Here is a 25,543-nt window from a genome sequence, read left to right on the forward strand (position 1 = left end):
TACACATGGCATTTTGTCAGATTTTTACTTTTATTCTCCCAAAAGGGTCGATTCGACATTTTGCTTGCAATAGTCTGAAGGCTTAGCCTGACTTCTGAAATTCGATCGACAATTAAAAATTGGGTTGATAATCCATTTGTGTGTGATTTACACAGAAACCTCTGAAGTTGTCACTCTCAGCTCAGATCGCCATGCCTCCTGTTGGCCCTCGATCCGGTGACGCAATCTTTGCTAACGTTGAACGCGTGGTAAGCGAAACCCCAACTCCCCCCCTGTCTTTGGATTTCGAATTTTCTCGGCATCCAAACATGATTTGAATCTCTGAATTATGTTTTTTTTAACCCACTTAACTTTGAAATTGAATTGGTTGTAGAATGCGGAGCTGTTTACGTTGACGTATGGTGCAATCGTGCGCCAGCTGCTCACGGACCTTGAGGAGGTTGAAGAGGTTAACAAGCAGCTCGACCAAATGTAAATTTTTTATAATTTTTATATTATTCTCTAAATTCAAATTTGATGTTAGTTTATTTTATTTTTCTAAAAATTATGCAATTTTTTGAAGTTCAGCTCTACTTTTTACAGTATATATGTGGGTGTGAGTTTGGGCATAAAAAATTTCCTTCTATTCTTGGATCTAAAGTTCTGTTCTTGGCTGTTGATTTGTGCAATTCCTTGATTCAAAGCGATGTTTGACGGCCAATGAACTATTCATATGCATTTATTTTTGGTTTTGCTGATCATGTGACAATTTAATTGCATTTCAGGGGCTATAATATTGGAATTCGATTAATCGATGAGTTTCTCGCCAAATCTAATGTATCTAGATGTGTTGACTTCAAAGAAACCGCTGAAGTGATTGCAAAGGTTTGTCATTTATGTCTGATTCCTTTCAAAACTAAATATCCTGCGGTTCTTAATTGTTGTAAAACCTGGTAAACTGTTTCCTTTGTTCTCATTATTGGGTTTTTGCAAATTTCACTCGAGTCTATCACCTGTTTCCTGGTGTTATTGGAGCTTACATTGATTCCCGTAGTCTTCTCAACCTATTGATAATTATCATCTTTTACTAAAATATTAGTGAAACTGTAATCCACTCGTTCTATATTTCCCCTTCTTGAGGTGACAGAGGAGGGTTGTTAATGAAAATAACGAATTGGAATCAAGGTTAATAATAGATTAGTAGATTTGGTATATAAGATTGATAAATAGTCATGTCTCTTTATTTAGAGTTTAGCTAGTTCTTGTTTCCATGTCAAAATGCAGGATGGTAAATCCTTGTCCACCAATCGTGCAACAAAGCATATTAGTAAGGCCAGACAATATCCAATTTGAATCACTAAGAAATGGAATTGGGTTAAGAATTAAGATATCAGTTTGTTTGGGGTTGAGACTGTAGTGCGATTGACAAATGGAATTGGGCTGGGTTGCTTTGTTTCTCTATGGACTGCATTGCCTTGTTGTAGTTTCACTGTATTTTTTTTGGATCCGGTTGGTTGGCAAGTACATGTATTGGTTTCCATAAGACTGTTACAGAGCTGAGTTTTTGCTGCATGCTTTGCATTCTTCGCTATATCTAAAATTTTAACTTCTTGTTTTGTTGTATTTATTTATTGCCACAAACTTCTCGACGAAGTTCTGAAGTAGTTTTGTGTCATTATTGTTCTATTGATACTTCTCTACAGATTGGTTTTAAAATGTTCTTGGGGGTCACTGCATCTGTAACGAATTGGGATGCTGATGGAACATGTTGCAGCATTGTTCTGGAGGACAATCCTCTGGTAGACTTTGTTGAGCTTCCAGATACTTGTCAGGGTCTGTACTATTGCAACATCTTGAGTGGAGTTGTAAGAGGTGCCTTAGAAATGGTGAGTTGTAACCTCGTCTATCACACTGCTTTTGACATCTGCCCATTTTATATGACTTCTGGGTACTCTTTTTCCATTTTGATTGAATTGCTATATATATATAATATAAGATAACTTCTTATACTCGTACATACTCAGTTGTATTGGTTTTTATTGCTACTTGCACAGATTATTGCTATTGTCTGCCGAAGGTTTCAATCTTATCATCTTCCATTCAAAACATTAGTTATATAACCTGTAGCTGAGAAAGCTAGCTCGATGCTAGTCAAATTGTTATCTATCTATTTATATTTTTTCAAAAGTGTAGGATTTATATTTCTTACACAACTCTACCCTGTATTGATCTTTTCCGCTTCAGACATAGATTAGTTTTATTTTCCCTTTCTGATACAACACATTGGAAGAAAGATTTAGAAGTTTTCCATTTTTCTCTTAGGGAATGATTGCTATTTTATATTTCTTTGTGCGTTTTTACTTGATAGTATCTAAGAAGATGTATAGTACTGTAGCTTGAGGGGATACACTTGGTTCCCAAGTCTAAAAGTTACTTCTTGGTGGTAGTATGGGGTTTTTTTGGAGATTCCAAGGTTCCAAGAAAACCTAAAAAGTTGAAGGCTGGTGGAAAGGCTAATTTGATGTTGTGCTATGTTGATTCCATGGTCAGGTATCGATGAAGACCGAAATCAGTTGGATCCGTGATATGCTTCGAGGTGATGATGCATTTGAATTGCAAGTTAAACTACTCAAGCAAGTTCCAGAGGAGTACCCATACAAAGATGATGAGTGAAATGCTGGCGCTACGTAACATGATATGTACACAGTTGTGATTTTTGGTTGCACCTTTCCTTGAAATCAAATGCTAGCAGCTTGTTTTCTCTGTAGTGCACATTCGCAGGGCGCATTGAATAGATAACTGTATTTTCATTTACTCGCCATTTTATTTTTACGGTTGCTATGAACATGGGCTAGCATGGCAATTTGGCAAACCACTGAATGCTGCATGTTTTGTTCCTGTTTGGTTGTGAGAACAGTCATCGAATCTATAGACTACTAGAGTTATTCTACTAACCAAGAATAAGCATATCATAATATTCTAGTGGGCGTCATAATTCCCATTGAATTTTAGCAATTCCTGTTGTTTTGCGAAGATTAGCTCGCCCTTTCCATTAAGAGCCTTAATAATATCATCTGATCCGTCCGACTTAGCAACTCTAACCAGAAAAACTTTTTATTTCTTGCTAAGCACAGCAAAATAAAATTATGTGGAATATATGAACTTACCAGTGAAGATATCAAATAAGGAAAATAATTCCCTCTTACAATGTAAGTAGGAGTTCCTACATTCCTGGCAACAGTAGTGTAGCATGTGTGCATAAGTTTTTCTTTTTGTGCTTTCGATGAATTATTTTTGCGTACGTGTCAAATTGTGATTCGCAAGGAGTATCTCCTTACAGGTAAGGGGGCAAGCATTATCCAAATGAATTCAGAAAAGAAAAAGAAAAACTAAAAACAATTATTAATTTGGCTTCTTTTTAAAGTAGAGTAATGCTTGTAACCAAACAAAATCTTGTAACCTAGAGGCACAATCCTATTAGCTAACCATATGTTTAGCAACTAATGTGATAAGAAAACTATGATCCCTTTAGCAACTTCTGTTTCAAATAAGGTACCGGTTATGGAACAAATTTGAGACTTTGGTTTTTGTTAGAAACTAAATTGAAGAAAAATATTTCAAATTCTTGAAAATATGTTGTTTATAATGAGATGTAATTCACGCTTTAATACGACACCCAATTTATAATTTCAAATTTGGGGTGTGACCAAGGTCTAAAATATTGATGGTATCGGAAATATCGGTAGTTCAAAAACACGGAAATTTCGATGGAAATATCAGGATATTATTGATATCGATAAAAATTGAATAAAAACCAATGAAATTGTAAGAAAAACTTGAAAATTTTTATTGAAAATTTAGAGGATGTTTATTTAGTCAATTATCTATTAGTTTATCACAAAAAATTGGAAGGAAATGCATTGCATAATGAGTTTAACTTATTTAAGTTGATTATATAGTGAGCTGACAAACACTGTGAGTGTAGAAAATATGTAGTAATTAATGAAATCAGATTAAACACATAATAATCATTTATATATATAATGATTTACTACAATATTTTACACTTTATACATTGCATAATACATGAGTGACTTAGTACCACATAGAGTTCCCTTTTGCGTATTATCACAAAAACATAAGCAACATGGTGGTTAAGGCGTTGGAGGAGTGAAATGGCAGGGATTCGAATCCCCTTTGCATGTGTGCTTTGTGTTTTTTTTTTTTTCCCATTACATCGATATTTTCGATATTTTCAATATCATAGCGATATTTTGACAAAATACTACTAAAGTGTGAGTAAAATTATCGACATCGATATTTTCCGATATTATCGATATTTATACAATATGTGTATGGATACGTTCTGAAATATCCGTGATTCGAAAAAACAATAATATCCTAGATATTTCGTCGATATTATTGATATTTTAAACTATGATAATATCACAATTTGAAGTTGAGGAATAAAGAAAACGAATGTAAAATTAAAAGAAGGGACCGTTCATGAGGACTAGTGCACCCCACACTCCACCGTCCGTACCTTATTTGCTTGCACTTTAAGCTAAAGCTTGGAAAGAAAAGAAGTTTAAAAAAAAGCTAAAGCAGATGAAAAGACTTCGGGCTAATCTGTCAAATATGAAATCAATCAAATAATATCGCACCACGTGTATGAAGCACATTATTGTAGCTTGCATAGGTAAGAAATATCTGCAACCTATTGTTACGATCTTAACAAAATGTTTATGCATGTTCAATAATTAATTAACAGATTAACCATCCCATCATATCATCATGTGATCAATTAACTTCATTAACTATCTTATCAGATAATGTGATCAATTAGGGAGCATTTTTGCTCACCACTTTAACCATAGGTGTATCCTCACCACCCTCCTCAATGCTTGACACGTGTCCATAGAAATAACTATGATTCCATAAATACAAAGCAAAAGTTAACTATGGTTATGTCTATGGACACGTGTCAAGCATTGAGGAGGGTGGTGAGGGTACACCTATGGTTAAAGTGGTGAGCAAAAATGCACCCGATCAATTAACAAAAGGGGAATGCTAGCAATCTTCTCTCTAACCTTCTCCTTTGGACCTTCTCCATTTTTTGCTTGACATGTGTCATTCTCCTTACACTTAAAACAATGTAATTAAGATATTATACAAGCTAACTTTTGCTTTCCAAGTTTACCCTTATTAAATGTATTCAATTTATCCAAAAAAATTTCACAACTTTCTTATCATCTTATTAATTTTTTTTTAACTTCAATTATTTTTTTTTATAAAGAAAATGTATGCTTTTTAAAAAAAGAGGATGTCCCTTTTTTTTAACGTCAAATTTAGACCTTTTTTTTCTATCTAAACCCCTTGTGTTAAAAAAAATGGACATTTCCTCTTCTTTTTTTTAAAAAAATTAAATTAAATTATTTTTAAAAGTAGACATTTCTTTAAATAAAAAATAATTGACGTAAAAAAAATTAATGAGGTGTAAGAAAGTTGTGAATTTTTTTTGGATAAATTGAATACATTTAATAAGGGTAAATTTGGAAATCAAAAGTTAGCTTGTATAATATATTAATGACATTGTTTTAAGTGTAAAGAGAATGACACATGTCAAGCAAAAAATGGAGAAGGTCCAAAGGGGAAGGTTAGAGAGAAGGCTGCTAGCATTCCCCTTAACAAAATAGAATCAAGCAAACAACACAAGATTTATTTACGAGATTCTCTTAAAATAAAATTGGACTACATTCTCGTTCGATGATGATTGATAACGATGATTTATTATGCTTTCGTCTCTTCAATTGCACAGTCTGAATCGTATCTAAGTTTCTATTTGAGTCGGTTTATCTCAACTTTATAAGAGATGAAACACGGGTAATCGAATGAAGAATAATTACAATATTGTACACTATGAACGAAGGGTATGAATCCTCTCAGATCACAATAACACAAGAAAAGATATATTTTTAGATTCCTCGTCAAAAAGCACTATAATGCAAACCGCCATTTCCAACATTATTTGTAGCATCACCTGTTCAAAACTAAATGCCGACATACTTAATTGGTTGCATTGCATGTGAGATACTTTTGGAGGGAATCAAGGCCGATTCAGTTTCCATTTTTGATGAAGACCTACTTAATAATACTTCAATAAAGGGAAGCATATATCCTAATTTAGCCACGTGTCTCTTGCTTGATATGACAAACTAAACGATAAAAAAAAAAAATATATATATAAAATATATAAAGCAAGGTTATCTCAAAGGACAGTCAGTGTCTCTGAATGGTGTCCCTACCTTCCAGCATGGATATAATAGTGAAGGGATGTCAACATTGGTCGGGGGTGGCCTCCATTTACAACGCAGAGAAAGGAATTAGCTAAGGGGGTAGTGTAGTGAGGAATGTGAGGTACTAATTCATTCAAAGACTTTAACACACCAAAAAAGAGAGGAAGATTCATTCATGGACTTCGACATTTTATTTTTTTGTCTGGCAATATTCTTTCAAAGATTATATAGCTAAGAAATTTTAGAGTTATTGATTGTACTTCAGATTAATGTGCGGTGAGAGTCTTCCGAGGTGACAATAGGTAGCACTAGGCGACACACGAAATAATCTTTCGTTTATTTGAATACATTATGGTGTATTGACTTAATAACAAAATGTACATCAAACAGCTCAACATGTCATTCGATTAACATGTCATTCGATGTGTTACCTTATCACATAGTAAGCTTTTTCAAAGGTAACCTAGATGACCTTATAGCCCCCTAGTCTACATGTTGCCCTATTGAGTTATTGTACAAATGAACTGTGTCGGCATTTTCAAACGCGTGTTCAAGACATCAGCCACAGATTCCCAACCAGCTCAGTACTGAACACACAGCCTATATATATATATATATATATATATATATATATATATATATATAAACTTCATGCAATATCACCATATATAATATATTTCTTCCTAGTTTCCAGTAAACCCTATTTCTTCATATATTTGCTGTTATATGATTCATATATACTTGACGAGCAAGAATGAGTTAATTTGAAGAGGAAAAACCTATCAGAATTACATCAAAGGTTCTTCACAGGTGAGTGCACTTCTTCATCACATTCCCATCAATGACTAGAAATACTTGCATGCTTATTTGTTACGGGAAGTTTTCAAGTTGGTCAAGTTTAATTTGGGTAGTAATTAATTGATACAAGTGATGAGTAGAACACTCGTTAGGGGCCCTTCGTTATCCTTTTTTTTGGCACCGCGTTTTCTGTTTTCCGATCGGTGCTGTTAAGTTTGAAAACAGAGAAAACGAAGAAATGAAAACGATATCAACTTTGTTCGTAAAATGAGAAAATAAACTTTTAGATGTTTTCTTCGTTTTCAGAGGAAAGTGAAAACACGGGAGAGAGAGAGAGAGAGAGAGTATCAGCTGGAACAAGGACATCATCATGCTCTGTTCCATTCTCACCTCCCACTGTCTCTTCCTTTCTCTCTTTGCCTCCTCTCCTCTCACTATTTGGCCCTCCAAACCCTCAATATCTGCACACAGGACCCCTCCGAACCCCAGTATGAGACCCACTCGTCGAAATCACCATCTGAGCTGCTGAATTCTTGTTTTCAAAGGGTTACAAGGCTGTTGATTTAAATTTAAATTATCTATTAATTGTTGGTGTATATTCTCTATCCTCGTGGGATCCGAGGATGAAGAAATTATAGATGTTGTGCAGGATAGAGATGTGGATTTGGCAGCAATGATCTTAGTTTAGAAACTTGCAGTAATAAGAACTTGTTCGTGTTTTGATTAACCAAGCTGTCATGAATTTTGAGAATAATATATTTAGTTGAAAAGAAGCCTAATTAAATTGTTTACTCTAATTATTTGATTTATATGTTAATATTTAGTTAAAACACAATTTCTTAAGATCATTTAAGAAATCGTTGTCCGATGTATATGTACTTTTTGGTTTAGGGTTTTTTATTCGATTTGTTGAATTTTAATTAAGCTACCAAACGCATTCTCGAGTCTCGAACTATAAAACATACATATAAGTTGAGCTTTAACAAAAGCTCAACAAGAGAATCAGAACCATGAACACCATGGGCTAAAATCTCAGGTCCCTCCACAAGGAGAGGGAAACAGAATATTCTGTTTTGGGATATTTATAGGCAACTAACGTGGCAACATGGGACTGGGGCTCGACACTAGTTCTTCAGGTATATTATTATTTGACCCTCCTTTTTGGGTGGTCATATACATACAAGTGTTAAAAGGGGACTTTTCTTGTTAAGTAGTTGACCTGCAAATGCTGGTGGTGGGTCTGGTGACTTTTCTTTGATTGCTATCATTTAAATATCTTATTTTTAAAACAAAAAAGATTTAGCCATTTAATTTCCATCATTTTTCATGTCTCTTTATCTAGCAGATTACAGTTTATAGGTTTTTTTTTAATCACAAAACGTTCTTATAGTTAATGAAATTATTAGGTTGTTTTTTTTTTTTTTTGGTGTTTGTAATAACCTCAAAGTTAACAACCGTGCATATAAGTACTCTTTGCCGTCTTATTCCGTCTAAAAGTCTGTTAATTGCTGACATAGCATACATGAAATTCAAATATCCAATAATATCACACCACATAGATTAGATAAAAAAATATTTTAAAAAAAATACCCCCCAACCACTGCCACACCGCCCTCTCTCTCTCTCTCTCTCTCTCTCTCTCTCTCTCTCTCTCTCTCTCTCTCTCTCTCTCTCTCTCTCTCTCTCTCTCTCTCTCTCTCTCCAGTAGGGTAGGGTATTGAGAGAATGAATAATAATATGATCACTTGTACAGCCAAAACAACCTGGAGGATCACGAGGTTCACGCGCAAAGCTTCAACTCCTCAGTGCATGATTATTATTTCTTTTTTAAAAACCAATAAATTCAATTTCCAAGGTTCACAAGTTTTTATCGGCCTATGAGAATCCTAGAAGATACATGAATCCAGGTAAATTTCAATTGCTAATCTGATATTAATTAAGTAATTATAATAGTAGCCCTAGAACAGGGTATTATGGGATTAAGAGAGAGAGAGAGAGAGAGAGTGATAGAGAGAGGCAGAGAGGGGGAGGCAAGGGGAGGGGGTGTGGCGGTGGTTGGGGGTGGAGTGCGATGGAGGTGATGGTTGTTTTGGTTTTTAATATTTTTGGTTTATTTTAGTTTTTTATGGGTTACAATTTTAAATTATTTTAAAAAATATATGTTTTTATTTAATCCGTGTGACGGGATATCATTGGATATGTGAACCTCATATGAGTGTCATGCTAGCAATTTAACAGACTTTTGGAGGAAAGATGAACTACTTATGAGCACGATTATGGACCATTAGTGACAAAAAATAAAAAACACAACATGATAGTTTCGTGACCTTAAAGAGTGTTTTGTCATAAAAACTCGCACAATTTATATGATCATACAGTTTTAAATCTAATTAACTAATGTATTGCAAGGATAATTCTTTTTTACATTACTCTCTTTTGTGGATTTTTCACTCTATGTTTCGAAAGGAAAGGTGATGTAGGAAGACTGTAAAACCTGTTGATTGATGCCTTGCATATTAAAACATTAAATTTCTTCATGCCTGAAGTGAATGGGTAATTTTCCTATAAGTTTGAATAGGATGCATATTTTCTACATTTTATTATTGTTAGGTTCAAAATTTTGCAAATTCTCAGGGTCTAAGCGCTCTCCAATCCAAGGCAGTCCTTATGGATTTTGAGCCTCCATTTCAAGGAACCTGCAAGACCCTGTTGCAAAATCCCACCCATTATCATGATAAGCTTTCTGATGTTGACGAATGTGAGCTGCCTGTGATCGATCTTAACAATCTAAATTTTGGGCATATAGAGAGAGAAAAGTGTGTGAGTGAAGTGGCTCAAGCTGCAAGACAATGGGGTTTCTTTCAAGTTGTGAATCATGGGGTTTCACAGGAAGTTGTAAACAACATGCAATATGAGCAAAAGAGGCTATTTCGTCAGCCTTTTCCAAAAAAAGTTGAAAATAATCTTTTGAATTTATCTGCAAATAGTTACCGTTGGGGTAACCCAGAAGCTACTTGTTTGAAGCAGTTCTCATGGTCAGAAGCCTTTCATATATCTACCACAGAAATTCCAACAATGAGGACTGAGCACAAGAGCCTTAGGTACGTCCTAATTATACTTTTATGATTTCATTTTCACTAGTTTTTATACCTTTTTCCAAGAAAAACAAACAAAAATATATGCACAATCTTATGTTTACAAGAAGAAAAGCATCACTGATGTGGTATGTTCAAACCTCCGTTTAATTATCTTTCGAATACGAATTCTAAATACGACATCATAAGACTTCAAATATTAACTACAAACCTTAATGAACAATTAAAGATTGAAGACTGTGCTCCTGATTGTGTTGCATATATTCTTTTTGAGGATTATAACTTGTAGGTTTTTTTTTACTGGTTTTGACCACTAAGGGGACGAGGGCTAAGAGGTTAGACTGACAACCGAAACCTTATGTATAGATATCCTCGCCTAATCCCTTAGGGCTTAGTCGAGTTTTTGTGTACCAGTCTTTACCTCCTCAATAAATCATTCATTTCTCTATGAAAGAAAAACCTAAAAAGATTAAAGACAGTAGTATAGATTATTATTAGGGTTATTGACCGAAATAGTCTCCTAATTATTGCTTGAGTTTCATTTTGGTCCACGAACTGAAATTTTCATTTAATTAGTCCTCCAACTCTCCATTTAGTATTGAAACTATCCTACTGTCAAAGTCTTTCAATTGTTCCGTGCAATCAAATCAAGGGGCCAAACCATCTAAAAAAAGAAAAAAAACTAAAAAGAATATCTCTCTCTTTGTGGTCTTTGTCTCTGGGCAAAACCACTTAGATATGACCCCAATTATGTGGATCCTTGTTGCTTTCTCCGCTACATTCATTATTGTCTTATTTGAGAAGAAATTTGATTGCTTCTTAAATGGACATGCGACAAAATAAACATGGTTAGCCTTCTCTCATCTTTAAAATCAGAATTTGCAGCCATGGGGTGGGTCGGGGAGGGAATAAGGAGCAGAGAGAGACGGTTTTGCCCCTCAATTTCACGGAACAATTGAAAGACTTTGACAGTAGGATAGTTTTGATACTAAATGGAGCATTGGAGGACTATTAAAATGAAAAATTTAGTCCGTAAATCAATGAAACTTGAGCAATAATTAAAAGACCATTTCGGTCAATAACCCTTATTATTATTATTATATGCTCAAGCCTATCTGTCATCACCTTCTTAGATATTTCTATTTTTCTTTTGTTTTTCTGGTCTTAGATATTTCAAGTTAGATCACAGATATTTCCTTTTTTGGGGACTATATTTCTGATTACGTCTATTTTAGGAACTGAAGAATATCGATATATGTAGTATGTTTTTGAGTACGTATAGTATATACTATATAGATTGGCATTATATGCTAAAGCTTTGTACCCTACCTGCCCAAGGGCCAAGCATATATTATATATATATATATATATGTTGGTTCAGAAAGACAAGACGTCTGAAGCTAGAGGAACCACAGATTGTCTCTCAGTTCACTTTCTTTTGGTCAAGACTCAGTTTACTTTCTTCCCCAACAACACCATATGATATCTGGCCCTGCATGCATGGTGTACCACGTGCCTAGACCAGTCTTCATCGCATGCATGGTTGCCACGTAGTTAAAGGAGAACCTGCAACTTGCAAGTGGGGGGCTACGCAACATGCGTGCACGGCCCGACAGGCTTTTGGTTCCTTTTGGTTTGTGGACTGAACAAAACTATAATGCGTCTTTGCACGATTCCACAAGTCATTCACAAAACAAACTGCCCGTACTGAGACATCTATTTGGTTTTGTGGGAACAAGACAAAATGGCACAATTGTATGTTTCGTGGGGATGCTATAGCCTATACACTTTAAATTCCAATTCATATACAAAAATAAGGCAAATTTGGTTGGCATTCATGTCATTTTACACAGGCCCGAAGACGATTTTCGCCCCTGTAGTTTTCTAGGGTTTTCGGTTTCATCCATGTAATTTAGAAACATGCAATCATACCCTTGTAGTTTAGATTAGGTTGGAAACGAAACCAAAATCTTCAATAAAAAAATAATAATAATGATTTCAAGTTTCTTTAAGAGGTGAGGTCATGTGACAATTTTAAATAGATATGCCAAATTCTTAATCCAAGAGAAACACACTACATAAATTTATTAATCTTTTTTTTTTTTTTTTTTCTTCTTCAATATTTGCCTCTGGTATCGATACTATCTTGCGCAGGTCAACGATTGAAGCATTCGTGAAGACTGTGTCTGGTTTGGCTAGAAGCTTAGCTGAAATTCTGGCACAGCCTTTGGGGATCAAACCCGTTTATTTCGAAGAGAACTGTCCGGCGAGAACAAGTTATCTTCGATTAAATCGATATGCTCCATGTCCATTTTCTTCCCAAGTGTATGGCCTCATCTCTCACACTGATACTGATTTCCTAACCATAGTGTACCAGGACCAAGTTGGAGGTCTCGAAATATATAAAGATGGAAGATGGTTGGGTGTTAAACCTAATCCTGAAGCTCTGATTGTCAACATTGGGGACTTCTTTGAGGTACAAGTGCCCATTTTAAGGATTATCCTCACAAAAAAGAGAAAATTTCTGATTTTTTTTTCCATGAAAGATCCTCGAAAGAGACGGTTTTGATCATTGAAATACAATTTAGATCTAAAATATATTTAACTTTCTCAAATTAGGATATCCTTATACCATGTGTATAATCTGGTCATATTTTTTTTATATGATATGTTCGTAGGCCTTGAGCAATGGCATTTACAAAAGCATCAAGCACCGAGTGGTTACCAGCCAAAAAGTTGAGAGGTTTTCTGTGGCCTACTTCTACTGTCCTTCCTACGATGTGGTCATCAAGAGCTGCGGTAAGCCAGCACTTTATAGGCAGTTCACGTTGAGGGAATATAAACAGCAAACTGAAATTGACGTTCGGGAAATTGGTGAGAAAGTAGGGCTCTCAAGATTTCTCCTTTGAAAAAAGATGTTTTAAAAATGCAGGAAAATGTATTTGTACTTGAAATGTAAAACTAGACAATTATAATTCTGTGTTGGCGTAAGTAGTCGGCTCGATTCAAGTTATGATGTATAAGCCCTACATCAAAGTAGTACAATAATAATTTACAATTTAAAGGTAGATAGGTGGTCCATTATCGATGCATTTTGAGTTAAAATCTTACATCTAGAGGTTTATTGGGCCTAACATAGCCCATTGTATGAACCTAAATAATTAAGATGGAAACAATATCGATCGATGCTTAGACTTAGTAGTGGCTTTCAAATTGAAAACATCTTTCTATACATTATGACTTTTTATTGATAAGTTACATTAAGTTTTTTTTAAACCAAAGAGAATCACGTATCAACTTGGCAACAAGCGGATTGCAATGATTGAAACTAGCTCGCTCTAGGAGAAATAAATAAATTTTTGTATATATGAGCTAATTTAAATATTTTTTTGGGGTGCCCATTAGGATTGTTAGACCCTTGATTTGTTCCATGTCTGCTCTATGCCAGAGCTCGTGTGTGAGGTGTTCTTATGCGGTAGCTCTCTCACCAGAAATTGAGGCCTCCGTATTTGGGCCTCAACTGATTTCATTATTTGTGAGTGAGCTGCCGCATGAGAGACTCACCCAAGACTTTCTCATAGAATTATAAGTACTTTTTTTTATTTGTTTTTTTAATTTAAAAACCACTCTTTTTTAGAAGGAGACTAGAATGAAGGGTTATTATTAGGAGTATAATAAGGGGGTTCTTAATATCGGTTCAATCTAGTAAAGTTATTATTGGACTGTTGGATTGAGCCTCACTATAATTTGTTTACAGAAGCCCCCTCTTTTCTATGTGTTTTTTCCAGAAGTAAATACATTTATACAAAGCCCAAAGACGAGGAACTGAACCTGGCCCAAACTGTAACCCAACAACAAAAATGAACAACCCGGGTTAAAGATCATAAGCCCAAATCGGGAATACAAATGAAACGACCTAAAGAAAAACAGTAGAACAGAATCCTCTCTCCGTCTCAGTTGATTTGATTTTCAGGTATGCTCTCTCTGGCTTTCTTTCTCTCTCCACTTGTGTTTTGATTTCAACTTTCATAATAGATAATTGGAGGAATGGAGTTTGGCAAGCTTAACTGGTACTCGGAATATTGTGCTTTGATGAAATTGTTTTGGGTTTCAAGGAATTTTGGAAATGGGAAATCAGTCTTGTTAGAAATAATTCCCCTTATTTCTTTGAAAAATTGGAGCTTTGGGATTGAAAGTGAAGGTTTCAATTCCGATTTGCAAAATTTTATTGCTTTGTTAACTGAAAGTAACTCGTACAATAGGGATGATGAATTATGCTGCTGTCTTTAATTTTGAGATTGTTGGAGAAATACACAATTTTGTGAAGTTGAGAGAGACGGGACATATGCTTTGAAAAATGTATGGGGTTTAATGTTTTCTGTTTCCATAAAAGAATGAGTTAGTAAAATGGCAAAAAGATTGGTGAATTTGAGAAGTGAGGTATTCTTCAAACTGCCTTGTACTTTTCTCATTCTTGTTTTGCTAGGAGAATTTCACTTGTATTCTTCAAACGAAACTTTGGATGATTTAGATACACGTATTCTCTTCTTTGATATTTTCCTCTAATAAATCAAACAACTTTCATCAACCTTTTAGCAAGAAAAAAGAAACATATCAGTTTCCATATATAACAAAACAAAGAAAAAAGAAAAGAAGGCATCACCATCAGATTAGGAGAAACTCTAAGAACGGGCATTCCTTTGGCATAAAATGGAAGAAGAAAAAGTAAATAGTAGAGGAAATTTGTATGGTGTTGCGACGCAAAGATACTGGTGGTGATAGATATATTTATGCAACAAAAATATACTAGTGGCAGTCATCTTATCAACATATCTTACATTTCATTATCATTTCTCTTGGAATATAAAATCACTTTGTCTGATTGTAAAAGTTCTGCTTATGCTCAAAGTTAGAAATCTATATGACAGTTTTCTTTTAGTAATTTAAAGTTGTGTTTCAATGTTCTTGATATGGATCATTATTTGTGCCCCCTCAATCTTGAATGGTTGTTTTCGGTCTCTTATTGGAAGTGGATTAAAATGGGGTACTCTGGGCTCTTGTTACAGCAGTGCTGTGTGTAATGTTCCTGCTTTTCCATGTTTGTTGTACATATATTTTCTCTGTCCTTTTAATTGTTTGTCCGAGCCTTCATTCCAAAGTTATCCAAAAACATAAAGCACTACTCTATGGCGTCTTCTTTAACCACTCATTGGAGTCTTCTTTAACCTGGAAAAAGTAACTTTCTTTCAAAACGCAGTCGAATTTATTTTCTTCAACCTGGACATAATCCTTCAACCACTCTATGGAGTCTTGTTTTATATTTTTATTTTTGTGTTTGCAGACTGAAAGCATAAATCAGAACTTGCTGCAGAATTTTGCTGGTAGAGATGTCTGGGATTTCAGGATATAGGAGCCTTGCACCTAAAACAAAGAATGCTATAGTTGCTGGGGGGCTGTCAGCTTTTGTCTTTGGAGTATATTTCTACACCATGAGAGCTGTTGGAGGCACAGATGAATTGCAAGTGGCTATAAATAAGTTTGAGGAGGAAAAAGGTCAGAAGGAGGCTGAAGCAAGCATGCCATCAAAGGTTTGATCTTATAAATCAGTTGTGGAATAATGTAGTAGCCAAAGACAAGGTACCCCCTACTTTGAAAGACATCGTCGTAGCCCGTTATTTATTTTTCCATATGAATATGCAATATTTTTCTCCTTGATAGTACATTTTATAAGTGTAGCATGTTCCCAAACCCCTTGTTTCTGATAACCTCATCCACCATTTCATGTTATTGAAGGAACCCGAAAAAGAGTTGTTATAAATACTTATTTTTTATTTGGTGTAATAAATAATGAGTTTGATGTATTCACATGCAAGATTCTATTCGTCAGCACAACATTGGATTCCCTTAACATCCTCGACTTTGCATATTTTATATGTTTAAGTTTGTTAGGGTTCATTGACCTAAAAAAACAAGCACAAAAAGTGAGAGTAGGTTTTGGTCTCAAGCTAGTAGCCAAACCGATCCAATTCAATCTATTTGTTGATTGGTTTTATTTGTGAGGATTGTATTTTTAGTGTTTGTATTAATCTTTGCTGTCTTTTTTTTTGTTGTCTTTAAAAGAGATATCCACATCCACAATTGCAATTTTTGTTTTTTTAAAAGAACCTGGGAGCTTATCTTTTCTTACTTACAATAAATTAAGGACTTATAGCACTTTTGGAAGTTTAAAATATAATTTAAAAACGAAGAAAGTGCCCAAGGTCTTTTCCCAGTGAATTTAAAAGAGGATCCAAGCAATGTCCAGGAAGTTGCTGGAGCTTGCAACTTGGGGATCCAACCTGACTTTTGGCCTGATTAGGTGGGTATAATTAGGTAAAACCTACCCAAACTCAACCCGACCTCAAACTCAACTCGATTATTTTTTGGGGTGGCATTGAGGTCTAGCTCGATTGAACTCTGGTTATATCTCCTAATTACAGTTTCCCTGTTAGGGGTGGGCATGATTTCGGGTTAATTCAACCGAATCGTTCAACTCGATTAGAGTGGTTTGGGCTATCTTAAAAATGAGCGGATCTTGGGTTCAAAAAATTATAAACTGCTATGTCGAAACCAAAACTTAAAAATAGGTTTAATTTGAAGTTAACTCGATTGAACCGCATAACTCAATCACAAAAAAATTGAGTTAAGTTGAGTTGACCTAATACTGAGGACGTCCAAAAAATCATAAATAGTAAGAAATCGAATTGGATTACGAGTTAAGACTAAAATCAACCCAATCTAACCTTCTCTGCAATGAAATTGGCAACCCAAATCCAACCTGAATCAAATCCAAAATTGCCTTGAAAGGAACCAAATTCGAAACCAAACCCAAAATTGTAAAGGATGAGGTAGGATTGAGTTGACCATCCAATCCAATTCGTCCGAGGTACACCCAATAGCAAGCTAGTCCATTAAATAATGGAGAAAGCGGCCCACACGCCTCCAAGAAAGTTCCTATGGTTTTACCGTCGAAGACTCAGACAAATTCAAGTCAATGCACACAAAAACCAAAACACGTACCAAAAAACACTTTTTTAAAGAAATAAATACCAACACGCACACCCACTCACCAAGGAATATTAATAATATAATATATTTATAGTACTTAATAATTGCCCAACACACAGACAGTCTCAAATCATCTCCTTTCACTCTGTTTCTCTCTAAACCCTGGACCTTTTATTTACATCAATTTTTCCTTGGGAGATAAAAAATGGCAGAATCAAGCGGCTGTTGCCGGTGCTGCTTCAGCTTCATCTTCACTCTTGGCCTCACAGCCCTCTTCATGTGGCTCAGCCTTCGCACCTCAAAACCCACCTGCAAAGTCCGCTCATTTTACATTCCTGCCCTCAACAGGACACTAAACGACACCACAAACAAGACCCTCTACGTCACCCTCAGGCTGGAGAACCGCAACAAGGACAAGGGCATTTACTACGATGCCCTCAACCTCACTTTCAGTCTGCCCAACGCCAGTAAGCCCATAGCTACTTCTGCTGTGTCCAGCTTCTACCAGGGGCATCAGAAGAAGGCCACAAAAGATGTGGAGCCCAAGGAGGTCAACTGGACAGCTGTCTCCAATGCGACCTACCCTAATGGGACTGTCCATTTCAGGGTGGATTTGACCACCGCTGTGAGGTTCAAGATCATGTTCTGGAGGACCAAGAGGCACAGGGTGATGGTTGGGGCAGATGTGGTGGTCAACGCCTCTGGGGGTTACGTCAACCCCAAGCACAAGAAGGATATCAAGCTCTCTGCTGCATCAGATCATCAGATGATTAAGTGCCTTCTTGGGCAGGTGGGGGTTTTTGCCAATTTGTTGGTCTTGATTTTGCTCAATTTGTGATTTTGTTCCACTGGCTGAATTGCATTTCAGTGTTATTTTTTATTTTTGATTATTATTTTTCTGTTCTTTTTTTAACTTAAGAAGGAAGAAATTGGTGCTAACTTTTTGTACTAAAATATTGAAATGGAAGTTCAAATTTTTGGTGGCTATTTATTTGGCTTGTCTGAATGATCTGATATTTTGAATTTTGTTGTTTTTCATCACTTTTTGATGTGTTTTTCTTTCATTTTTGTTCCCGGAGTTAATGAAGTGTGGTGGCAATTTCCGATACGACCCCGACTCGGGTGGGAAAATGAATTGGCTGGAAAATAATGATGCCAACATATAGCTTTTGAAAGCGAAATAGTATTCCAATAAGCAAGATATAGCTTTGAAAAATTCCTGCTGTTTTCTTTGATAAACTTTGTTAAAGTAGGTTGGTCCTACATAACAAGTAAGAACGTGGTTAGATTTCAACAAGATATCAACTTGTGATGTTCTTGGAATCAGATTTCCATGCTGTGAAGGCCAGACATTAAGTGGAGCCATTGCACCACTTTACTCAAATTTTAGGGTCTAAATGGCAATTCAATCTCATGATTCTCATTTATGATCTCATCTGCTTGCTGGTTTTCATCTACCATCTTGAATTTTTGAATGAGAATTTTCTTGTTTCCCAATTATTCAAAACTAAACCAAGAACCAAGGTAAAATCCCAGCTTACCACTGTGCTGCAAATGGCTTTAACATAACTATAAAATTCAGAAAATATGAGCAAAGCCTAAATAATATCCATCTTCCATGTAAAAAGCAACCTAAATACAAACTCCTCATATTGACAAAAGTTCATGTAACTAATTCAAAACCAGTCTACATATCATATGCAACATCCTTAACGCTTTGGTCACCATTTCTCTGGTTTTTACCTGGGAGGTGAACTACCAGTTTGTAGTTTTATCAGAGAGTAGTATGCTCCATTGCGTCCCAAGGAAATCAATTCATTGTGTGAACCTTGTTCTGCAACCTTACCATTCTTGATCACAGAAATGGAGTTGGCCTTCTGTATCGTGGATAGCCGGTGAGCAATGACTATACATGTTCTACTGACCATCATCTTCTCGAGTGCTTCTTGAACTGCTTTCTCCGACACGCTATCAAGCGCGCTGGTAGCCTCATCCAGTAGGAGGATTGACGGATTCTTCAGTATTGCCCGAGCTATTGCAATCCTTTGTTTCTGACCTCCTGATAGCTGAACTCCTCTCTCTCCACAATATGTATCATAACCATTATCCATTCCACTGCAAAATTTAGAAAAAGACAGAAATGTTAACATATTGTGAAGCTGCAAATAAGCATAATCTTTTTGGTGTGTAACTTGTCAACTGTAATTTCATACCTTATGAATTCATGAGCATTGGCCAGAACTGCAGCCCTCTTGATATCAGATTCTTTTGCGTTCTCTTTCCCGTATGCAATATTTTCACGGACAGTTCCAGCAAACAGGGTAGGCTCCTGACTAACCAATGCTATACGTGATCTCAACATTCTCAAGTTATAGTTTTTAATATCCTGTTCATCTATACAGACTGATCCCTTCATTGGATCATAAAACCTCTCAATGAGCCCAATAATGGTGGATTTTCCAGAACCACTCTGCCCAACTAGTGCCACTGTCTTGCCTGCATCAATTCTGAGGCTCAGTCCTTTCAGTATCATCTGGTCAGGTCTTGTTGGATATGAAAAGAAAACATTTCTGAACTCGACACGACCCTTTATCCTCTTCTTAATTTCCAGTCCCCATTTGTTATCCGGATCGATCTCACTTTTCCTATCTAAAATGGCAAACACCGATTGAATGGCACTGTTTCCTTTAGATATATCAGAAGTCATGCTACCAGCTTCTGCAATGATATAAGCGGTAAATAGAAGTATCAAAAACGCCTGAAATAGATGCTTTGGAGTTATCTCCTCTAGCACCAGTAGCCTCCCACCATACCAGTAAGCTAAAGCTGTAGCAGCAGTGTTGAAGAATTGGGAGCTAAACAAGCCAGCACCCGAAACATAGGACTGTTTGATACTCTCCTTCTTAGGACCTTTCAAGGTTGCACTAAACAGCCCCAAAATTCTTTTCTGAGAAGAAAAGGCAGTTATAGTTCTGTGGTTGATGACAGCTTCGCTTGCCAATTGGCTCCCTTGCTTTTGAGCTTTTCGGGCTTTTTCTCCCATACTCTTCATTAAGATACTCCTTGCATAAAAGCTCCCAATGACTATTGGCTGCACTGCTATCATCACAAGGGCTAGCCTCCATGTCAGCACAAGTCCTACTGCATAAGCAAAGGTAGCCCCGAAAACTGCTTGGACCAGCAATGACATCCTGTCCCCAACAAGAGATCGAACCATGTTTACTTCGGTGGCTAACCTTGCACAAATGGCTGCACTTGTGTTCTCATCTTGATCATACCACCCAATCTCAAAAGTCATCAGCTTTTCAAGTAGTTGCTCTCTTACCCTTGTGGTCAACTTTTCTCCCATAATTGCAAAATTGTAGTGTTGGAGGAGATTGGTGAAGAAGTTGAAAACACCAATGCCTAAGAAAACAAGGGACAAGACCCTGGATTGGGACTTAATTTCAGTTTTGTCCTGGAGGAAGTAAACCGATATAAGTGATCCGACACAGTAGGCGTTTATAGGTTGTACTGCCCCAGAACCTATTGCACCCAAGCACCCAAGTAAGGCTTGTCCCCATTCTGGTGCATTCATTTTCAGCAAACGCCATTGTGAAGGAGGAGGATAAGTTGGGCGCTTGAAGTCTTCATCATCACTTTCATCATCAGGATCATATTGGACAGAGAAGGAGTAGGGTGTCCCCATGGACATAGACATCGCTGTGGGGTTGAACGCTGGAGAAGGAGCAGTTGATCTGTAACTAATGGGGCTTGGTGTAACGCTCCTGCTACGGCGAGATTTTTCATATGATTGAGAATTGGAATCATCAGCAACCTCATTTTGGCTTGCCATCTGCTGCATTTGTACCATCTTGAAGTATTCACCTCCCTGCTCCCCCTTCATTTGCATCAGCTCATTGTGTGAGCCTGATTCAACTACTTTCCCAGCTTGAAGAACCACAATCAAATTTGCTGTTCGGATTGTGGAAAGGCGGTGGGCAATTATGATTGTTGTCCTCCCTTTTGACGCCTGATCAATTGCCTCCTGCACTACTCTTTCAGACTGTGCATCCAGTGCACTAGTTGCTTCATCAAGAAGTAGGATTTTTGGATCCCTTAGCAGAGCTCTCGCTATAGCAATTCGCTGCTTTTGCCCGCCAGAAAGTTGGAACCCAAATTGACCAGCCTGGGAAAACCAAACATCATGTTTTTGTAAGTAGAAATCACAGGAACAATGTCTGAGAAGTTCATAATTATTTTCAAACAAATCAACATTAGACAATTCAAAATTGAATTAATTCATTTCCTAGGTAGGTAAGTTATTCTAAGAATAGTTACAACTGAATGTCATTAGACTGTTGTAGCATGATGACTGTTATGGAGGCTAAGAGCATCCACAGTGGGGGGTGTATATGGGGGTGTATGTTAAATATACACCCTGAGTCATCGGAATCGTCTCCAATGGTGAGATGTAAATGTATATAAATATACATCACCACCATGGGGATGTAAAATAAAATGTATATTTACATCCATTTTTACATCCCTTGCAAGCGGGACCCACCCGAGAAAAGAGAACAAAAATGAAGAAAAGTCAACATAAAAGGCTGGGACCCACGGCTACACCCCCGAATTTACACCCCCCACTGGAGCAAAAAACATATTTACACCCCCCGGAGGTGTAAAGGGGATGTAAAAGTGGCTTTACACCCCCGAATTTACACCCCCCCACTGTGGATGCTCAAGGGGCATGTTCAACTGAATTCCATTCGTGTTCCAAATCTCGGCTAACAGATTGTTTAGGTAAATTTGTACATGCCTTAAAACAATATATCATGATAGCGTTGGGATCCCAACAACTATCTCAATTTAGAACACTGATGTCATACAACTATTTTTAACTCCGTTTTTGATGCTGTTGCATAAGAAAGAAATATTATTCAGGCATTGAAAACTCTCAGTTAAGTGTTGCATGTTTCTTGGAGACCTTAAAAGAAAAAGAAGAAAGCCAAAAATAAATTCCAAATGGTAGAAGAAAGCATACTTGAGTTTCATATCCGTCTGGTAACTTAACGATGAAGTCATGTGCATTTGCAGCTTTAGCCGCATTTATTACTTCTTCCATTGAAGCTCCTTCCTTTCCGAAAAGAATGTTCTCTTTTAAGGAAGTTGCAAACAGAACAGGTTCCTGATTAACCAGACCCATTTGGGATCTCAACCATTTTGCCTGAAGTCTTCTAATTTTGTGTCCATCCAAGAGTATTTCTCCTTCAATAGGGTCATAAAATCTCTCAAGCAATGCAATGATTGTTGACTTGCCAGAACCACTGCCCCCAACTAGACCTACACTCTTACCGGCTGGAACCTTAAGATTCAAGCCTTGTAAGACTGAGGTATCAGGTCTTGATGGGTAACTGAAGTAAATGTCTTGGAATTCTATTTCTCCTCTGACATGTGATAAAGCCTTCCCTCTTCTGTCTTCAGTGTCGATACTAGGAACACGATCAATCATTTCAAGAATTCGAGTTGTAGCTGCCAATGCCTCTGTGATAGCAGTCAAGTTTGGGAGAGCACTTAAAATACTCCTGCAATACCAATGATAAATTATAAGTTCAAGATAGAAATGCAATGCAGTGGCAGTAAGCGATAATTAGTTCTTGAAAAAAGTTAACTCACAGGCCTCCCATGAGGACATTGAAACCGGCTACAAAAACATGCCCACCATCTTCTCCCTTTTGAGTAACCAAATAAGTGCCAACCCAAGCCTGAAACCCCCAACCAATATAAATGATTCCCATGCTTCCCATCAGCAATCCCTTTACAAGACCTACCTTGATTCCAAGTTTAGTAACTTTCTGAAGTGAAGTGCTGAACCTATTTAGTGTCTGATTTTCTCCAACATAAGAGTATACAGTTCTTACTGAAGAAATTGCTTGTTCGGCAAATCCCCCTGCAATTCCATAAGCTTCAATCCCCTTCATTACCAGGCCCATCAGAATCTTTCCAAATATAAGTCCTGGAGCTATGAACATGATTGAAAGCGGCATAGCAGCCAATGTCAACCTCCATGACAGCGTGAAGGCAAATATGTGGCAAAAGAAGAAAGTTGACATGTATGTCAGGCAGTCAGGTATCTACATCAAGGAAAGGAACACATTTAGCTAAATGGATGTGAACGAAAACAAGCCTGTTAATTCCTTGCATTTAACTGATAATTTATCACCAAATTCATGGGCATTCTGACTATGCTTCATTTGAGCCAAGAGAAGCTCTCAAGGATATGTTGTTTTGATACTGCTTTTAATCTTTAGGTGGATTTCTTATGAAATTAACTCTAACCTTCTCGCATAAGGCAACTTGGACTGCGTTGGCATCAGAGGAGATGATTGAGATAACTTGGTATGTTGTTGAAGAACCGGCAGTCTGGGTGTCAAAGAAGGAAACTTCTTGTCTAAGAACAGATTTCAGATATTCCATTCTCATTCTGGAAGTCTGCCTCTCCGCTGTTCGTGTCCAACATAACCCTTCTGTAGAAGTAGTTAGCATGAAAATAGGTCAGGTTCCTGTTCTTATCAAAATCTTTAATGTTTCCTTCTCCCAAAAATATGCAAGATAGATCAACAGAAAAATTTACGTACCAACAAATGCTGCAAGTCCAACTCCAATGGCAACATAGAAGAGCCTGAGTGCAAACTGGCAAAATGAGAATCAAAGTTAGCACGTTCACTGCAAATGCTCAAAAGACATTACGACGCAAGAATCAAATTATCCAGGCCATAGAAAATCTCAATAGTTTTACAAATCCCTGGACCGACCAAACCAAACACCGCTTTATCTGTTTCTCAACTTATATGCTCCTATTCTAGCTCTCAAAAGTTTCTCTCTCCTTCCTCCACAATCAGAGAGAGGGAAGCAGACAGAGGGTTAGTATTTCTGAGTTAACCCTGTTGATATATTGAAAAGCTTACTTTTCATTATCAAATTCATGTTCTTCAACGTTAAATTATGTGCCTGTTGCAGCATATTGGGTCAGGGGTGCCATTTTTCTTCTAACCAAAAACAGGTAAAATGCCTTGTACTGCAGAATTACTGAGAAAGTTAACTATGCTTACCTTGTCTACATCAGCATTTGTCAAACCTCCTCCATTAGCTCTTCCATAAGAATTGATAACCTCACTGAGAATGTACATCATGAGAGGGTTCTGCAGTCCATCACCAATGCTGCCTAAAGTCCCAAACAACATCAACAGCTTGTCCGTGCCGTCTGCATAGCGAAACATGCTTTTTTTGAGCCCCATTTCTTGGAGGATTGAATGTACAGCTTTCAAAGCTCTAGACTTTATACAACTTCATCACCTATTTAACCTCAAAGTAATTTATTAATTTAATTTGGCAGAATATCGGCAGCTTGTTATCTGTTATATTGTCTTGTTTATGCACTTCTGCTGATGCTATGCAAATTGAGTGAATTACAATTATTGGTTTTTTTTCTTCTTTTTAAAATAAACAAGCCGGCTATCTCATCTTGTATCTTGGCAAGCAATGAAGGCAAGCCAGAGTTACTATTGACTTGGTCACTGTAAAATTTGTCTTCATGCATTCATACTACTTGATATGAATTATTCCCCATTTGAGTTACAGTAAAATTATGCATCTGCATCATCTGAGAATGAGACTGATTTCGACAATGTTGCGGCTTTTGTCATTGGTTTGTAATTTTCTGTTGCCTTTTGCATTAGCTGTTACATAAGGCTATGTATAAAAGTCACACATTTCAATTCGGCCAAGGTCTATCTGGTTGTTTTCTTTTCAATAATTATATGCCAATGCCTGCAATTTTCAACCTTGACCAAACATAAAGCCAAGTGCATTCAACATGTTTAGGACATTAGATTCTTAGGTTACCCTTTGTAAAAGCAACCAGATTATTGTTTTATTTATTTATAATTATTATTATTTGTGCTGATGCTTGAGGGATCTGCAGTCCAAATAAGATAAAATAAAGCAAATTGATATCATCTTTTTTCATTGTTTTTCTCTCATGTAATTCTCAGAGGTGGCGCCAGCGAATGTTGCCCTTGTATCTTTGTCTTTAGGACACATGTGCCCAGAAATGAGTCTCTACCGTTCCTTTCACTTTGAGTTTGTCAATGGGTCATTTTCTCCTAGTGTGTGTTATTTATTTTTCTGTTGGGATCCTAGTGTGTGTTATTTAGGATTTTATGTGCAAAGATTTCACCTCTATGATTGAAAAATGGAAGCGCACAGACACCAACAACAAACAAAGAAAAGAAAGAAAAGAACCCCATTTGATTGCAAACAGACTAAAGTAGCCAGCATTTTTCT

The 25,543-nt window shown here is 36.6% G+C and overlaps 5 protein-coding genes across 7 annotated transcripts; 4 read left to right on the forward strand and 1 right to left on the reverse strand.

Annotated features, from left to right (window-relative positions):
• Positions 1-86: 86 nt before the first annotated feature.
• Positions 87-2,793, forward strand: LOC110774115 (Transport protein particle (TRAPP) component). Its single transcript, XM_021978654.2, has 5 exons — positions 87-248; positions 374-471; positions 765-864; positions 1,683-1,865; positions 2,530-2,793. Exons 1-5 carry the CDS (start codon positions 192-194, stop codon positions 2,650-2,652), a joined length of 561 nt encoding a protein of 186 aa, XP_021834346.1. The 5' UTR covers positions 87-191; the 3' UTR covers positions 2,653-2,793.
• Positions 2,794-6,923: 4,130 nt separating this feature from the next.
• LOC110774097 (gibberellin 2-beta-dioxygenase 8-like) lies at positions 6,924-14,096 on the forward strand. Of its 3 annotated transcripts, none has more exons than XM_088251651.1 (5): positions 6,924-7,085; positions 9,708-10,174; positions 12,323-12,644; positions 12,847-12,967; positions 13,957-14,096. In XM_088251651.1, exons 2-5 carry the CDS (start codon positions 9,741-9,743, stop codon positions 13,995-13,997), a joined length of 918 nt encoding a protein of 305 aa, XP_088107777.1. In that variant the 5' UTR covers positions 6,924-7,085; positions 9,708-9,740; the 3' UTR covers positions 13,998-14,096. The 3 variants fall into 3 exon arrangements, with proteins under 3 accessions (XP_088107777.1, XP_088107776.1, XP_088107775.1); XM_088251650.1 differs by lacking the exon at positions 13,957-14,096 and adding an exon at positions 8,827-8,980 and having other exon boundaries at positions 12,847-13,236; XM_088251649.1 differs by lacking the exon at positions 13,957-14,096 and having other exon boundaries at positions 6,925-7,085; positions 12,847-13,236.
• LOC110774118 (cytochrome oxidase assembly protein) lies at positions 14,001-16,033 on the forward strand. The gene is made up of 2 exons (XM_021978656.2): positions 14,001-14,141; positions 15,510-16,033. The coding sequence occupies exon 2, from the start codon at positions 15,556-15,558 to the stop codon at positions 15,760-15,762; it is 207 nt and encodes a 68-aa protein (XP_021834348.1). The 5' UTR covers positions 14,001-14,141; positions 15,510-15,555; the 3' UTR covers positions 15,763-16,033.
• Positions 16,034-17,290: 1,257 nt separating this feature from the next.
• On the forward strand, positions 17,291-18,202 carry LOC110774096 (protein NDR1). The gene has a single exon (XM_021978626.2). It carries the CDS (start codon positions 17,421-17,423, stop codon positions 18,051-18,053), a length of 633 nt encoding a protein of 210 aa, XP_021834318.1. The 5' UTR covers positions 17,291-17,420; the 3' UTR covers positions 18,054-18,202.
• Positions 18,203-18,594: 392 nt separating this feature from the next.
• On the reverse strand, positions 18,595-24,529 carry LOC110774105 (putative multidrug resistance protein). Its single transcript, XM_021978639.2, has 7 exons — positions 24,310-24,529; positions 23,836-23,890; positions 23,537-23,724; positions 22,874-23,331; positions 22,242-22,782; positions 19,429-21,383; positions 18,595-19,330 (listed from the first exon to the last, which is right to left on the reverse strand). Exons 1-7 carry the CDS (start codon positions 24,493-24,495, stop codon positions 18,955-18,957), a joined length of 3,759 nt encoding a protein of 1,252 aa, XP_021834331.2. The 5' UTR covers positions 24,496-24,529; the 3' UTR covers positions 18,595-18,954.
• Between the last annotated feature and the right edge of the window lie 1,014 nt (positions 24,530-25,543).

Source organism: Prunus avium, chromosome 4 (genome assembly GCF_965620075.1).
Source record: "Prunus avium chromosome 4, drPruAviu1.hap1.1, whole genome shotgun sequence".
Classification (NCBI taxonomy): Eukaryota; Viridiplantae; Streptophyta; class Magnoliopsida; order Rosales; family Rosaceae; genus Prunus; species Prunus avium.

What these genes read in the sequence shown, in the direction of transcription:
- LOC110774115 (XM_021978654.2), top strand. Translation starts at nt 192, where the DNA reads ATGCCTCCTGTTGGCCCTCGATCCGGTGACGCAATCTTTGCTAACGTT. An exon ending in TTGCTAACGTTGAACGCGTG is followed by an intron (nt 249 to 373) that starts GTAAGCGAAACC and finishes AATTGGTTGTAG; the next exon opens with AATGCGGAGCTGTTTACGTT. An exon ending in AACAAGCAGCTCGACCAAAT is followed by an intron (nt 472 to 764) that starts GTAAATTTTTTA and finishes ATTGCATTTCAG; the next exon opens with GGGCTATAATATTGGAATTC.
- LOC110774097 (XM_088251650.1), top strand. Translation starts at nt 9,741, where the DNA reads ATGGATTTTGAGCCTCCATTTCAAGGAACCTGCAAGACCCTGTTGCAA. An exon ending in ACTGAGCACAAGAGCCTTAG is followed by an intron (nt 10,175 to 12,322) that starts GTACGTCCTAAT and finishes TATCTTGCGCAG; the next exon opens with GTCAACGATTGAAGCATTCG. An exon ending in ACATTGGGGACTTCTTTGAG is followed by an intron (nt 12,645 to 12,846) that starts GTACAAGTGCCC and finishes ATATGTTCGTAG; the next exon opens with GCCTTGAGCAATGGCATTTA.
- LOC110774118 (XM_021978656.2), top strand. Translation starts at nt 15,556, where the DNA reads ATGTCTGGGATTTCAGGATATAGGAGCCTTGCACCTAAAACAAAGAAT.
- LOC110774096 (XM_021978626.2), top strand. Translation starts at nt 17,421, where the DNA reads ATGGCAGAATCAAGCGGCTGTTGCCGGTGCTGCTTCAGCTTCATCTTC.
- LOC110774105 (XM_021978639.2), bottom strand. Translation starts at nt 24,495, where the DNA reads ATGGGGCTCAAAAAAAGCATGTTTCGCTATGCAGACGGCACGGACAAG. An exon ending in CAAATGCTGATGTAGACAAG is followed by an intron (nt 23,891 to 24,309) that starts GTAAGCATAGTT and finishes TCATTTTGCCAG; the next exon opens with TTTGCACTCAGGCTCTTCTA. An exon ending in AATGCTCATGAATTCATAAG is followed by an intron (nt 19,331 to 19,428) that starts GTATGAAATTAC and finishes TAAATTTTGCAG; the next exon opens with TGGAATGGATAATGGTTATG.